The sequence below is a fragment of the Microtus oregoni genome, unplaced genomic scaffold (genome assembly GCF_018167655.1).
Source record: "Microtus oregoni isolate MIOR12 unplaced genomic scaffold, Mior012 000008F_ref0000371, whole genome shotgun sequence".
Lineage (NCBI taxonomy): Eukaryota > Metazoa > Chordata > Mammalia > Rodentia > Cricetidae > Microtus > Microtus oregoni.
Window position 1 is genome coordinate 48,438,485 of NW_024543067.1, and position 17,032 is coordinate 48,455,516.

Genomic DNA, 17,032 nt, shown 5'->3' on the forward strand with positions numbered 1-17,032 from the left:
CTCAATACTCCAATCCCCTGTTGAAATCTTCACTTTTATCTGTTTTTCTTTCATTTTCACTGAATATATGAGTCATAAATATTTTAAGCAGCTTAATAAAAAATTAAGCAAATGCTTCTTACCAGCTAGTCTATCTCTCTTTCCCTTGCTTGGCCCTAGGCAAGTAGTTGCCTGTGATCTGTTTCATCATGAAAAAGCCCATACTTTTAATTTCTCTAGAATTTACTCTGGTTGCCTGCCCTGAGTCTTTTTATCTGATGCATTCTAGGAAAGTTTCAATTTTGTAGATTATCTGCCTTAGCAAGCTCTTATAATTTTAATTATTTTTATTGATTTATTGTATGTGTGTATATAATATGTACATGGGCACACATGCTATAGCACATGCATGGAGGTTCTGTCTTTCCACCATGTGGGTCTGGGAGTTAGAACTAAATCATCTTGATGGCCCTTTATCTGTCATTTCCTGCTGGACCAGGAGTGATGCTGCTTAAAGATTCCTTTATCTGGAGCAGACTCTACAAATGGACCATACTGCCTCTATTTTTTCGGTAATTTAAAAATCTGAATTAGATGAGAGTTTGCCTTAACTTTTTACTTACTTTTTTTTTTTTTTTAGTTTGCCTCTTAATTTATTATTGGATATCATGTAATGTAGATGGGGAATTTTCAATAGATCTTGTTTTTATTTGTTTTACTTTTTTATTTTCTAAATTTGAGTATTTTCCCTAGCACTTCTGACCCTGTGTGGCTTGGTTACAACCTTAATGTTACTTCTTGTTCTCTCGGGCTCAGTTCGGAGACATGGCTTTCTTGGAGTCTCAGTCAAGAGCTTAGAGCACATAGTGTTGCCATCTTGTCCCTTGTTTCTTCAGCATTGCTGGGCTGCTGATGAGTTACTCAGTTCTCAGCTGATTTTCTTTCTTTTTTTCTTAACCTTCATTTTGAATGGCTTTGTTGACATCTTTGAGCACATAACCATTAATATATTGATTTGAGGGGAATTTGCACAGGGACTTTTGTGTTAGTGGTGTTGTATGTGTGTACATGAACAGTGTATTACATACAGTCTTGGCTGCTTAGGTCCTTGTGCTTGTCCAGTAAGCCCTTAACGAGCCTCATCATTCATCATGCATCTTCCCAGACCCCTTATGAAGGTTTACTAATGCTTAGCACAGTCTGTAGACACAGTTTCAGAGTAAATGATTTCTGTAACAGATCATTTTCAAGGTTCACATTATGTTGAATAGATGTAATCAGGCCTTGTATAGTAATTATTATAGTTATTTTCTGGAATAGGAAGCAGGTGTTTGGTATATCAGGGTAGATCTCTGGAAGCCAGAGTAGAAATTAAGGATCACCATCTACCACTCACGTTTTTTGAGTTAAATTTAAAATCTGAAGGTATTTTTTACTGCCTTTTGGATTGTGTTCATTTCGACAGTTTTTGTTGAAATGGAAATTCTTATAAAAGTCTCTCATGTTTCTTTCTCTAGGAAAATGAAGCCCTCAATACAGTCTGAAGAAGATGATTTTGTTCCAGAGCTACATAGAAATGTTCACCCTCGAGAGAGGCCTGATTGGGAAGAAACACTTAGTGCAATGGTAAGTCAATGTTTTATCTCTCTCTCTCTCTCTCTCTCTCTCTCTCTCTCTCTCTCTCTCTGTGTGTGTGTGTGTGTGTAGTATATGTAAGGAAAAATGATTGCTACATTACTCACAGGAAACAATTCAGTACTTTTTGTTGGTTTGTATGCTTAGTGAGTAGATATTTTCAGGTACTGTTTTTGAACCTGTAGGTAGAGAGGTAGACTACAATGTGAAATAACAATCGCTGTCTACAGGTGGCCTTTGCGAGAAGGTGAAGTATGAGCAGATACTGAAGAATGTAAAGGAGCAATAGTATGTGTATCTGGGAACATATTAGACAATGAAAGAACAAGTTAAATAAAGGCTATGTCATAGAATTAAAAAGAAAGCTGAAAGAAACACAAATAGCGTAGCTCAAATTAAATGAGTTGGTGGAAGAATATGGGCAAGTCAGAAGAAGTGTACTGGGGGTGGAGAACAGATCATGTGCTTCCATGTGATCTAATGACAAGGGCTTAGGCTTTTGCTGAGTGAGGTTAGAAACCACAGAAGAACTTATGGCTGAGGAGTGAGAGGATCTGGCTTGACTTTTAAAGGAAGTCCAGATTGAAAATAAGTATTAAGAAGCAAAAAAAGGAAGTCAAGAGACCAGTGATACGGTGCTCCAGTAAACCACAAGACCAGTTAGCCAGGAGACCAGGGAGGAGGTACCTCAGTTAGCTAGGAAACTGATGAGGGAGTGCTCCAGTAAGATAGGAGACCAGGAAGGGGGGTGTTCTAGTAAGCCAGGAGACTGGTGGGGGTGGGGGGGTTGTTCCATTTAACCAGGAGGCCAGTGAGAGAGTGTTCCAGTAAACCAGGAGACCAGTGAGAGAGTGCTCCAGTAAACCAGGAGACCAGTGAGGGGTACAATAATAATACAAGAGACCTGTGTGTGTGTGTGTGTGTGTGTGTGTGTGTGTGAGTGTGGGAGGTGTGCTACAGTAAGCCAGAAGTGGTGATCATCTGACTCAAGATAGTAGTGGCTGCAGTGAGGTTAGAGTTTAGTTCTAGGTTTATAGATTTAAAGGAATGATGTTTACTGATGACTGTGACCTAATGATGTCATGGATAACTTCATGTTTTTGAACTGATTACCCTAAAAAATTGAGTTTGCTGAGTTGCTGGGAAACCAAATTTAGTTGAGAAATAAGGTACAAAAAATCATCAGTGTAATTTTCCAGGAAACATGTTTCAGCCACTCATTTTACTTATTTAAAAAAATCTGTAACTGGGGTCTATCAGCAAAAATAATGAAAAATTTTATGAGCTAAAATAACTATTTTCAATTGTAGTTCAAAGTTAATATTCCATGTCATAAAAATATAGTGTAAACACTTATCTATCAATGCTGGTCTATGAGAATTCAAAAATTTCAGTTTGTAAAAGGTAACTTCATTCAGATAGGTTTTCAGTTATTGATAACAGGTTACAAGCATAATCATCTTTTGAAGTGGCGATTGGAAACCCAGGGCTCTGTGCATGCCAGGCAGGTGCATCAAACTGTATCCTGAGCTCCAAGTATATTATCTTAATTGATCAAATTTTGCTATTTGTATTTATATAGTTACTAGATTTTCTTATTTATATTTGCCTTTTAATATCATTATATTACATGTTAACTACTTCTCATTGAAACATTGTTGGAAGCACTTCATTACACAGTTAAATGACATTTATTATATGGAACTCACTTTGCACATGCATTATGATCTGAACAATACTGCCCTGAGCCTGCAGGTTGAGTTTGAAAATTATTTTCATTACAAATTTTCATGGGAAAGAAAATCTCCTTAAGATTCGATAGCTTAGGAAGTATATACAGTAGTTTATGACTACATGTTGATCTAGGAATACTAACCATTCAAATGACTTTATAAACTATTTTGCTTTGTAATTGTAGGTTAAGTTGCTTTCAAAATACCAATTTTGTAACAAACTAAGTTACCAAAGCATTTTAGTGTTCAATAGTAGAAACTAAAATATGTTCAACCAACCCTTCTTCTGCACATATTTTTGCCTAAATCAGTTATGATATAGTTATGGTAAATTCTACTTTGGATTGTACTGAATTAATGCTTATTTAAGTTATTTGTGAACATTTTGTCCTGTAGATGTGCAATGCACATTCCTCATAGGGCCAAGACTTCATCTCCCCTAAACTCAGAATCTGAATCTGAAACTTACTGGTTACACATAGCCATTCATCGAGGGAAGGAACATTATTGCTTAGTTTTTTTAGACTAACTACTGATATTAACTCAACTTTTCAAACAGTTGTTTTCCTAAAATGGGATTAAGTCAGTTCATATTTTCTGGGCTTGAATTTTTTGAGTTTGAATTTCTTGGGCTGATATAGTCAGTCATAATTGAGTTGCCTCTATTGGTAATCAGCTTTTCTTGTTCAGCCAACAGATGAGCTATTAGAAAAGTTACTGAAGTTACAATTTTGTAATTTTATGAAGAAGTTCTAGATGGTGATATGTTTGTTCTACATGGTGTTCTGTTTCTGATTTTTCAGACTTGCCCTCTTGTAATTTGAAAATAGCTTAATAATATTGATTTGTTTTTAGTTCACCATATAATATTTTGCTATCTAACTTAAAAGTTAATATTTGTCATTATTCTGTTCCTTTACTGTGTGACACTCAAAATTCACTTAGTTTTTAAATTTTATTCATTATTATTATTACTGTGTGTGTGTGTTGTCTGAGTGTGTTATGTGTATAGTACACATGCCAAAGATGTGTGCGGAAGTCAGAACATAACTGTGGAAGTTGATTCTTTGCTTCTACCTTTGTATGGGTTATAGGGATCAAACTAAGTTGTCAAGTAGGTTTTCATTGTTGAGCAGGAAAGGCCTTTATCTGCTGAGCCATTTAGCCAGTCCCCATTATGAGATTTTTATGTGACTTTTCTTCTTCTGTAGAATGGCTCTTGAGTATGAACTTTTTTTTTTGTTTTGTTTTTTTTTTTGTTTTTCGAGACAGGGCTTCTCTGTAGCTTTGGAGCCTGTCCTGGAACTAGCTCTGTAGACCAGGCTGGTCTCGAACTCACAGAGATCTGCCTGCCTCTGCCTCCCGAGTGCTGGGATTAAAGGCGTGCACCACCATCGCCCGGCTTTTGAGTATGAACTTTGTAGAGGACAATGCCATATTGTAATGTCAGAAGGCTGGATAAGCCTGTTAGATGAAGGCTTTCCCAAGCCTCCTGGAGCTAAAATGACTCTTTTAATTCTCAGTGTGATCTATACTACACTTTAGTATTCCTATACTGTACTCCAGATCTCAGTACGACTGTAATCAGTTGTGGACACATCTTTCCTTCAATCTTTTTGAGGAAGGGTAGGGTTCACATTCATTTTAAAAGAGCATATAAGCATGACTTTCACAAAACTACTGGTTGAACACATCAAGATATATTTAACTCAAAGAAGGAATCCTTTAAGGGTTTTATTAGAGGAATAGAACTGTTAGAACAAATATCTAATAAAAAGGGATTTTTAGAAGGGCTTACACAATTCTGTCTAGGTTGTTGTCTTCATATTGGAGAGCCTGAGAACTGATGGCTTCTCAGTTCATAAGGCTGAGTGCTTTAGTTGCCAGTCCCAGTTTGTCCTGGAAGGTTTGGGAAATTCTTAGAGAGTCACTGGTCTTCTGTTCAAGTTGGAAATTCAGATGTTAGTGAAGAATGGCAATAGCAGTAGCAGTGAAGGAATAAATGAACTCCTTAGGTGAACAGGACAGTGAGACATGAAGGCAAGTATGCAAAAAGCAAAGCTTGTCTCTTGGATCCCCTTACATCTGGGCCACCTTGAAAGGTCTTCGCACATTTAGAGTGGGGTTCCACGTCAATAATTCAGTCAAAGAAACACCTCACAGGTAACCCAGAGGTTTAGCTTTCAGTTGATCTCAGGTCTCATCAACTTGACATGTTGGCTGTCAGATGTTAAACTGCTCCAGAAACCCAAAATATCTTCACTTGTGACACCAAAGCACATGCAAATTGTTCCATTCCCGTGGACAAGATTTGTATCTCTTTTGACCTCAATTGTTCCATTCCAGTAGACATAATTTGTATCTCTTTTGAGATTATTTGAAGCATTCTCAGTTTTCTGTACATTGAATCCATCTTTACCAAGTTTAAAATAGTAAAAAAGAAAAAATTCAGTACCATTACTATTTTTAAGTAATTTCTGGAGGGATGAGCATTCCATTGAAAGAATATTTAGGGGCTGGAGAGATGGCTCAGCAGTTAAGAGCATAGCCTGCTCTTCCAAAGGTCCTAAGTTCAATTCCCAGCAACTACATGGTGGCTCACAACCATCTGTAATGAGGTTTGGTGCCCTCTTCTGGTCTGCAGGCATACATGTAGATAGAATATTGTATACATAATAAATAAATATTTTTTATAAAAGAATATTTAGTGATTTGTTTGCCCATTATTGTCTTCCTTATAGTTTTATAACTTCCAATAAATCTGCATTTAATTTGTGAGTAGAAAGAAAGACAGCATAAGTTTTTTTTTGTTTTTTTATAAGTTTTTTGTAGTGCTCCATTCACTCTGTGTTTGTGTACATGTAGTATGCACACAAAATTATTGTATTCAGTCTTTACAGTGCCAACAAATTTATCTGAGTACACGTGGAAATCGCTTTTAATTTTCTTTTTTTGTTTCGTTTTGAGACTGGGCTTCTCTGTCTAGCCCAGCCTAAATGCTGGGATTAAAGGTGTGCATCATAACACCCATCTTAAAATTACTTTTTATATCACATGTATCAACTCCTTGTAATAATCTTATTTTGTACTCTTAATTTTCTCATGCGTAGGTTCCTTGAGAGAACACTATAATCTTTCTGTTAAAAACATCACATTCAATAAATATCAAATTCCTGAATTATAAAAATATACAGGGAATGTGGTGGATATAGTTTAGTTGGTAAAGCACTTGTCTAGCATGTGTCAAGCCCGAGCTTGATCACTAGGACCAGATAAAACCAGATGTAGAGATTCACACTTTTAATCTTAGAATTCCCAAGGTAGAGACAAAAGGATCAGAAGTTTAAGGTCATTTGAGCTATGTAGCAAGTTCCAGGCCAGCCTGAGTTACACAAGACCACATTTCAAAAAACAAAATGGGGGTTGGAGAGTTGGCTAGTGGCTAAGAGCACTTGTTCTTCTAGAGGATCTGAGTTTGGTTCCCAGCACCCACATAGTGGTTCAAACCCATCTGTAACTCCAGTTCCAGGGGATCTTACATTCTCTTTGGACCTCAGAAGGTACCAGGCATGCACATCATGCATAGACGCACATAAGGCAAAACCATGTTCTCAAAAAGAAAGAAACCTAAAAATGTAAAACAAAAAGAAAAAAACAAAATACAGGAATGAAATTTGAGCCAGTATTTTACTAACTTTTCTCTGGAAATACATGTTAGTTTTACATACTGACTAAAAATGAATTTTGCACCATTTTCTCTCAGAACTACTCAAGTGAAATACCATTTTGAGAAAAATTTAGTAAAAGAAACTTTCTAAATTTTTCTCTAAGACAGTTCTACTTAATTAGTTTTGAGTTAATGTAAAAATTAGTGGGCTTAACTGTTGATTTGTATGGTACAATGAGAAAGTTAGCTTTTCATCAACATTTAAAGAGATTAAGAAATTTATGAACTGTTAAATTTAAGAGATTTTATTTAGAGACATTTTAAAAATTAAAGCAGTAGTAAACCCCTGAATTAGTGCTCTTCTTCTGATATGGTTTGCTACTCTTCAAAGATTGCTAACAAAAATCATTATTTTAAAAAATTCAAGCCAGAGGCTGGGGTGACAGCTCGCTTGGTAAAGTATTTGCCATACAGTCATGGGAATCCGAATTTGGATCCATGCACCCACATGCAAAGCTGGGTGCCATCATGTTTGCTTGTAATCCCAGTTGCTGAAGCCTGTACAGCTGGGTCCTGGGAACCTGACTTGGAGAGAAGACCATGAAGACAGATACCAGGGACGTAAATCTGGATTCAGTGAGCTGTGTGTTCAGGTGAAGATGCACCAGTAGCCTGGATACACAGTGTTGTATGGCAACCAGTGAGGGGCTGGGTTACCTGATATTGGTAGGGACTCTGTAGGGGAGCAGTGTCATCCTGGAGAGGAAGAAACTGTAGTGGGAGCTTTTTACACTTACTCTCTCAGTTGATGGTTAGCCTTTCCTGCACATTCATACCATGACCAGAGTGAGGCCTTTCCATGCCTTTGAGTCTGAGGCATTGGCCTCTTTGACCAGGCCATACCCATGTCAACAGTGCACCCTCCCCCAGAACTTCATCTGCTTTCCACTTCCAGCACATGGGAGGCAGAAAAGGGAGGATCCCTGTGGTTTGATGGGTGGGTGAGCTCTGGGTGCAATGAGATTTTGTCTCAAAGAAGATAAGGTGGAGAGCAACTGAGGAAGACCCAGGATGTTATCCTCTGGCCTCTACACATGGCACACATATGCTAATACACATACATACATGTAACCCTTCTCACAAAATGAAAACTGTAATCCAGACACTGCCTGTAGTCTGAGCAGCAAGGAGACTGAGTTGGGAAGTTTGCTTGAGTCTAGGATTTTGGGATCAGCTTAGTCAGCATCATAAGATCCTGCCCCCACTTCTTAAAACAGGACAAATCAGTGAACTAAACAAGAAAGAAAATTAATAAAGAAATATAGAAATTTTCTACATTACTAAAAATGAATTATTTGTAATTCATTGAAAAGCTTTAGTAATTGCATATTATGGATTTTTAAACACCAACGTAAAACAACTGGTGTGTGTATATACACACATGCTTGTTTTTTTTTTTTTTTTTTTTTGCCAGTTTTGGACTAAAACCACCCTGACCATCATACTTGTATTCCTCTATTCATTTTGGTGCCATCACATTAGGATTTTGTTATTCATTTTATGTTTGAGAATTAGAAATACCTTAACCAACCATATGTGACGTAAGCATTGGTGCTTTAAAAACATAACGATTCAGTGCACTTGGGAATTGAATGTTGCTGTGACTTAGTGGTGCAGCAGTGTGAGCTGAGAGCATGCTGTTTTAATGGCTTGTGGTAGGAACATTTTTCACCTCAGTTTACTTTTCAGTCATTAAAATTCATATGCACTTTACTAAAGCAGATCATTTTATGATGTGGGATTTTTTTTTTATTTAAACAGAAAAGTATGCTGTGAATACTGTTGGTTAATAAAGAAACTACCTTGGCCTGTTGATAGGGCAGATCTTAGGTAGGTGGGGAAAACTAAGTGGCATTCTGGGAGAAAGGAGGCAGAGTCAGAGGGAAGCCATGTAGCCCCGCTGAAGCGGGACCGATCTTTAGCCGGGAAGCCATAGCCACGTGGCGATACACAGATTACTAGTATTAATAGATTAAGTTAACATATAAGAGTTAGCCAATAAGAAACTAGAGCTAATGGGCCAAGCAGTGATTAAATTAATATAGTTTCTGTGTGATTATTTCAGGTCTAAGTTGCTGAGCAGCCAGGAACTAACTAGTGCCCTCCCTACTACAATTTCATGTTGGAGCAAATAAAATTATTGATAACAACATAAATGGCTGGTCTATAAATACCTCTGTTAACAGCTATGTCCCTGAAAACAACATAAAATTTTATTTTTCAGAGAATCACAATTTTAAAATTAGGAAAACAGTCAGTGTTTAGTATTGCAAATCTTGCATGTGTGAGTGGCTTCCCCTCCATCACTTAAGGATACACAGTAGACATGCCCACACACTGACTCCGCTACTCATAAAGATTGTACCTTTCAGCTGCTTCCCTCCCACTGTAAATATTGGCATCCATAGCCCCATGCTTCTCTGTATGCTTGTTACCTTCTAGTTCCTCACTGGCATTGCAGTGCATCTGACCTTCCTATCCCCATCTCTCACCCCTGAGAGCACTCATTCCTCCACCTAAAATCTTTTAAACATCATGAATAACAGATTTTTCATGAATCTCATGTTTGAGACTCCTTGGAAGAGCCTTCCCTTTTCCTGTTCTGTGGTTTATGTTAACAAATTGACTTTATCATCCATGTCCCAAACCTTGTATTATTATGAATCAGATAATTTAAAGTCCTTTCCTACTTGATTTATTTTGACGCTTACACAGTTCTCAAGTGTGCTGAGCATTAGCTCATACCTTGGACTAAAACCATCTACACTTGTTCCTCCACCATTTTGGTGCCATCACACTAAGATTTTGATATTTATGTTTAGTATTAGAAATAGCAAACATGAGTTATAGATGACAAGTGTGTATGCTGTTTGTGTGTGCTCTTTTGCCTAAAGAGTGCTTTTTCTCAGATCATTGTTAGGCTTGCATCCTCATTTCTAGTGTTCATATGTTACCATCTTAGCTAAAACAGTAACCCTGCACTCCTCTGTGTGTGTGTGTGTGTATGTGTGTGTGTGTGTGTGTGTGTGTTTTGAGTCAGGGTTTCTCTGTGTATCTCTGACTGTCCTGGAACCAGCTCTGTAGACCAGGCTGGGCTCAAACTTACTTAGATCTGCCTGCCTCTGCCTCCTCCATGCTGCGATTAAAGGTGTGTATCACCTCTGCCAGGTTTCCCCTCTTTCTCTCTCTCTTTTTTTTTTTTGGTTTTTGTTTTTTGTTTTTTTGAGACAGGATTTCTCTGTATAGCTTTGGTGCCTTTCCTGGAACTAGCTTTTGTAGACCAGGCTGGCTTCAGACTCACAGAGATCCGCCTGCCTCTGCCTCCTGAATGATAGGATTAAAGGTGTGTGCCACCACTGCCCACCTTTCCCTCTGTAGTGATACTTTGTTTGTGATTTAATGAAGTTTGTCTGACAATCAGAGTCAGAGTGTAGAGCTAGCCACTAGTTAGCCATAGAGAGGCCAGACAGTGGTGGCACACACATTTAATCCCAGCACTGGGTAGAGGTAGACGGACACCTGGGAATTCAAGGCCACCCTGGGCTACGTGAGATTGAATCTGTCTAAAAGAGAAACAGAGCGCACCATAAAGGTGGTTCCAGCATTTGGGATCACATGCCTTTAGTCCCAGCACTAGGGAGGTGGATATGGCTGGGCTAAGAGAGGAACATGAGGAAGAGACGGGAGCTCTTATGTAGTTTGAGGTTTTGTAGAGATGGCATCCAGTCTGAGGACTTGTAGAGACAGGATACCCTATTCGATCTGAGCATTGGTAGAGGTAAGAACTCTCTAGTGGCTGTCTCCACTGCTTCTACGATCTTTCAGCATTTACCCCTATATCTGAATTTGTGTTTTTATTTTTAAGATCAATTAGAATTAGTGCTACATTAGTCTGCTCTAATTTTCTCTATATTACTTATTAATACTGAAAATTTATGTGATTATTTTGTCCCCATTGCAGTGTGAGCTGTGTGAGTAGAGCCTTTAATTATGGCTAGTTACTGCTTTATTATCTGTGCCAGTCATAGTAAGTTTTCAGTAAATATTCGTTTTGTAAATGGAGTTGCCGTTCTTTATACAAATGAAACGACCTTTTCCTTAAAACCCCGAACTTTCTTCAGTCTTTCTTTTTGAACATTTGCACAGGTTAATTTTGTCAACCTGACACAAACTGGAGTCTGTGAGAAATCACTCTGGAAGAGGAAACCTCAGTTGATGAGTTGTCTTGATCAGATGGCCTGTGGGTGTATCTGTGGGGCATTTTCTCGCTCGTTAATACGTGACAACCCAGTGTACTGTGGTGATGCTGTCCCTAGGCAGGTGTGCCTGGGCTCTGTCAGAAAGGACAGGCAATGGAAGCAAGTCAGTAAGCCACATTCCTCCAGGTTCCTGCGTGAGCTTCTGCCTTGGCTTCCTTAGGTGATAGATTGTAACCCGTAAGAAGAGAGAGAGATAGATTGTAACCCTTCTAAGTTGGTTTTTTACCACAGCAACAGACAGCAAACTAGAACAAACATTAATATGACTTTTTTCTGCCCCCCCCCATTTCTTTTTTAAAAAAAGTGAGACTTACTGGTACTTTTTGGGGGGCTCTCACAAGCAGCTCTTTATACTTGGGCTATTTTCCACTGTATCGCTTAAAGTTTCTAGCAGAGCAAGCTTAGATAGTTAATGAAGAGGCAATTTTGGAGCGTGTGTGTGTGTGTTCGTGGATCTAATGCATAATATATAGTTTATTATAGAACTGATCACCATTACTTTTTAGTAGCATTGAAGGAAAAAAATTTACCTTAACAAAGGATCTTGACCTGGGAAGATGGCTTAGTGGGTAAATTGCTTGCTGCTCAAGCATGCAGACCTGAGGTCAGATACCCAGGGCTCATTCACTTTAATACCTGATGTGCTGCCTGTAACTCCTGCACTATCGTGGGATAAAGACAAACAGAACAGGTGGAACTTGTCGTTTGCTGCCCAGTCCATCTAGCAGAAACATTGTTCTCCAGGTCCAGTTAGAGACTCTGTCTCAAAACACAAAGTGGACAGCAATTCTAGATGTCACTTCAGCTTCACCTTTGGTCTCTACACACGTGCACACGCAGGTGAGAGCATTATAATCCCCCACATGCTTATATGCACACGTCCCCACACAGATAAAATACCTGTAAAGATAATAGTGTACTCTTCTTAGATTTTCCTAGTACATTTTATAAAATGCATGATAAAATTGTGTTTTTTGGGATCACGTATAATCTGAAGAAGCAGAATTATTTTAAACAAGTAGGGCAGTGGAGTGATGTAAAAAGAGATGGAGAAGATGAAGCTCAGTTATAGAAAAGTATAAATTTGCTAATATGTAAATGTGCTAATTTAGGTTCATTAACCAGCTGTTGCTGAGCAGAGGAGTTGTGATAATTATCCTAATGGTGCTTGCTAATAATTTTCCCAAATTGTTTTAAACGTTGCCTTTGAATAATTTCTCTTGCTGTTAATTGGTTCTCTAAGATGTTTCTGGTAGATGTGAACCTTAAGGCAACTCTTCTACTGGAGAGCAGCTTGTTTCTCCATCACGCTCAGGTGTCACGGTTACTGTTTGGCTCTGTTCTCATCCTTTTGTTTTTAGTTAGAAGTCGATAGTTGAATTGAAGCAATGTGTTTTACTTAGGACTGTTTGTATGGCTTATACATTCATTGTTCAGGGTCTTAAACCTGCCTGCAGCCTTCTTGGATTCCTGTTTCTGGTTTTCAGTACTTGTCTATTTATGATGCTAGATAAGTTAGTTGACTGGTGTGTTGCTGGGCCTGGTCTGTGGTGTCCAGATATTAGAAAATAAATATACCAGTTACTATTATTTATCTCACAGAGCCTTAGATTTTCCCATCCTCCCCCTGCATGCCTGCCTCCCTCCCCCGTCTCTCAACCCTCCCTTTCTCTTTCTCCCTTTTGTCTGAGACAGGGTCTTTCTGATAGCCTCACCATCCTGGAACTCATTCTGTAGACCAGGCTATCCTCAAACTGATCTGCCTGCCTCTGCCTCCTGGGTACTGGGATTTAAAGGCATGCGTCACCTCCTGGCTAGATTTTCATGTTAATGAACTTGTTAGTTCTTGTTAGTGAATATGCTGGTCGTTATCAAATGTGATGCAGCTCAGTAATGCTGAACAGACTTTTAGGAGAGAACTATAGGCAACATTCAGAGACTTGGTGTATCTTTTACATAATTGTGACTTTTTTTTTCTTGAGACTTTCACATGAACTCGTGATATTCAGACTTAAAAAACCTGTTTCTTTCCTTCAGACTGCTTGGTGATAATTTTCCTGGAGAACATAAAATCAAGAAGTCTCTTAAATAAGTGAAGAAAATTATTGTTTTGTTGTTTTTGTTTTTTTAAAAATATGTATATTTTGTGTTCATGTTCTTCTGAAAATATTCCAAAAGGTACTAAATCTTTTTGTAACCTATTTATCCTTTAAGGGTGCATCATTTCAATGATGGTGTTACTTATTATAATATATTCTAGGTTTAATATATTTATTTTCTAAGGTATTAGAATGGTTATGAGATTTTTACCTTATTATCTCATGTTCCTTTGTCAGAAATGGAACATTATTTTCAAAGGCACCTGTAAACACATGTTATTTCAGAGATATCTTACTGCTCCTGTTTTTTCTTTATAGCATAAATTTTATTAAAATCTCATTCATCTAATTATATAGATACATGTAGTACTTTGCGGGGTGTGTGTGTGTGTGTGTGTGTGTGTGTGTGTGTGTGAGATTTTCTTTTTCTTTTGGGGACAGTGAATTAGTTACTTGGTTGCCGTGATAGAATACCAGAACAGAAACATCTCCCAGAAGAAAGGGTTGGTTTTCTCTGTGGTTCTGGAGAGTGAGTCCATAATGACAAGGAAGGCATGGCAGCAGTGGAATTGAAAGCTGGCCGATCACATTCCATCACATCAGAAAGGGATAGTGTGAAATGGAGGTGGGGCCAGCCTGCCCCAAGTGACCTGTTTCCGTGCTCTGCCCCCTAAAGGTTCTATAACCTCCCTAAACAGCCCTACCAAATTGGGGCCACCTGTTTAAATGCCCGAGTGTATGAGGTTATTGCTCATTCAAACCACTGCAGACTGGTTCTTGCTATATAGGTCAGTCTGCTCTCTATCTCTTGATCCTTCTGTCTCAGCTTTCTACATCCTGGGAACACAGTAGGCATGAAATAAAGCTGATGCAACAAACTGAATCTTAAGAGAGTAGAAGTGGAAAATGGTAACATGTGACCAGGTTTTCTAACTTATTTTCAGGTAGTTTTATCACAAACTTAGAGATTGAAAATAGTAGGCATTCATTATTTCTCATTCTGTAAGTTAGGCAGGTGGAGTGTTTTCTGCTTTGGGCCTTATAACACAGAAAACAGCATCCACTGGACTAAATTCTCATCTGGAGATGCCGTGGAACAATCAGCTTCCTGCCTCATTCAAGTGGTGGGCAGAAGGTAGTTCCTTGTGGTTCTACGCGGTCAGAGAAGAACCTATCTCTGCTCTTTAAGTGACCTGACTCACTCTATGTGACCGTTTCAGCCTTCAAGCTAGCAGTAGTCGTTTTTTATTTTCTTTTCTGTTACTAGCCTGAGAAAATCTACTTTGGGATTGCTGTCCCAGATAAATCTGGTGTTTTAAGACTGACTGACTGACCTGAACCATTAATTTCATCTGCAGAGTCACTTCACTGAAGTACCCAGATAGACGAAGTAATGGAGAAGTAGGAAAAGAGCTTGTTTTAGAATTTTACATAGAGCAGTGTTATATGTTTTCTTTGGCTTTTACTCATCATAATGTATTTGCCATATATGTTAATATTAGTTGATAAAAACAGAGGTAGTGCAAAAAATTTTAATCCATCAATATTCATGAAACTAATTGCTTGAGATACTTTATGTATTCTGTATGTTGCTGTTGTTAACATAAAAACAGTGCTTTGGGGCCAGACAGCTGGCTCATCAGTTCTCTTCCAGAGGATCAGGTTTGACTCCCGGCACTATATGGTGGCTCACAACTGTGTGTAATTTGAGATTTTGGGTATTTTAGGCCTCTGGCCTCCCAGGGTGCTGTATTCACCTGCACATAGCCCCACATGGACACAGACATACATATACATGATTAAAGATAATAAAAGTAAATCTCTAATAATAAAAAACTTGAAAAGTATTAAACATATTTAATGATTATGTAATGTGCCATAAAGTAGAATGTAGTTCTGTAGTTAATAGAGTCCTAAATATATTTCATATTTTTTGCTTTAGTGAATAACTTTATGATGACTTTTTCTTTTTATTCTCTAGAGAGAGAATTGCTGACTAAAGGGTATGGAGATCCCCAGATTACTTGCCAATTTAATTAGCATTGTGCCTAGCACTGCTAACCGCTGTTCTTGGCCTCGGTTTCTTTGTGGCACAGAACAGCTGGGTCAGATTTCTTTCAGTTTTGTGAGACGTTGAGCACTTTCCACATACTGCATTTTTCTCCTTTGTCTTTGTTCAAAAGTTTGAAGGGTGGAGGGGGTTGGGTATGATCCAAAAATCATTGTGTTCATGTACACAATTCTCAAAGATTAAAAATTTTGAAGTCTGTAATCCTTGTTAATGTTCTGATACACATCAACATGGAGTTTACTGCATTTTGAAGATTCACACCCAGAGATAATAGTACATGGTGTTACTGCTAAATGACATTGCAGTTAACCAGGCAACATTGCCAGCCTCTTTATTAGGATATATCGTCACCACACTCAGTTACGTGAGTGAGTCTTTTGTCATCTGCACCAGTAGGGTGGATGTTAGAGAAATTTTAGGAGGGTTAGAGATCTGTAAAAATAGGACAAAACATGTCTTCCTGTTTTTTCATGTTTTCCAAATCAAAATATGTTTTAGTAGGATGGGTCAATTGTTCCTTATGGTTTGATTGGCTCAAACTGTAGAGCAGCAAACGTTCGTCTTGTAGATGTGTATTTCTGAAGACTACTGGTTTTTTACTGGAAGGAATCCCTTTGTCTTATTTTAAGTTTCTTGTAGATTTTTGGCCTCAGTTCTTGTTACGTGAGTTCTTGTTAAACAAATCATATTCCAACCCCATCCTTACACAATAGAACTTTTACCATGAATTTAGGGCTTTAAATTTGATTCTTAGTAAATTTGGCATTCATTTCAGTTTGTCTTTGCAACTCATTGAAATTGTTTACCTTTAGCATTTAGTGTCACTTTTCCTTTCAGTGGTCTTCTATCTATACATTTGATAAACATGTCATATGTTTTTATATTTGTTTACTAAAGGTGTTGAGAAAGAAATGAAGGCCCCATGACGACTTCCTTCCTGTTACAAAATTTTGTGCAGTAATTGATACTTACTTTACCTTCAATATTTAATCAGCTCTCAGTTCATCTGTGTTCATATAGAACTCATTTCAGAACCTTATCTGCAGGTACTTCACAGAAGACCAATTCAAGGTCAGCCTTGCCATGACTGAGATTCTCTATGCCTTCTGCTTTGGTCCTCCATGCCATCAGAGCTGTATGTGAACATACACATAGCATTATCACATGCACAGCAGAAATGACTACAGATTTCTACTCAGTTCTATACAGTTTTATATTACTGTTTCCTACACTGAAGACCTTAGTATTTTAGTGACATTAGTAGTTGTTTATTTGGTCTACTCTTCCATTTTTATTTCATTTCAAAATTTAATTTTATTAATTGTTACTGTGTGTATGCTTGTGTGTGAGGTATATGTAAGAACAAGCACGTGCTCCTTGGCATGTGTTTGGAGGTCTGAGGACAACCTTCAGGAGCTGTTTTTCTCTTTCCACCATGGGTCTTAGGGAGTGAGCTCAGGTGGCCAGGCTTCTGCACTCAGGACTTTGACCTGCTGAGCCATCTCACTGGCCCATCTTCTACCTCTGTT

General features: G+C 38.1%; 1 protein-coding gene across 2 annotated transcripts in view; it reads left to right on the forward strand.

The window, feature by feature from the left end:
• Window positions 1-17,032, forward strand: part of Arhgap32 (Rho GTPase activating protein 32) — a 233,797-nt gene that overhangs the window by 83,363 nt on the left and 133,402 nt on the right. For both annotated transcript variants that reach the window (XM_041657642.1, XM_041657643.1), the window contains exon 2: window positions 1,497-1,605. In XM_041657642.1, the coding sequence (XP_041513576.1) occupies window positions 1,501-1,605 (105 nt within the window). In that variant the 5' untranslated portion in view covers window positions 1,497-1,500. The remainder of the gene's footprint in view (window positions 1-1,496; window positions 1,606-17,032) is intronic.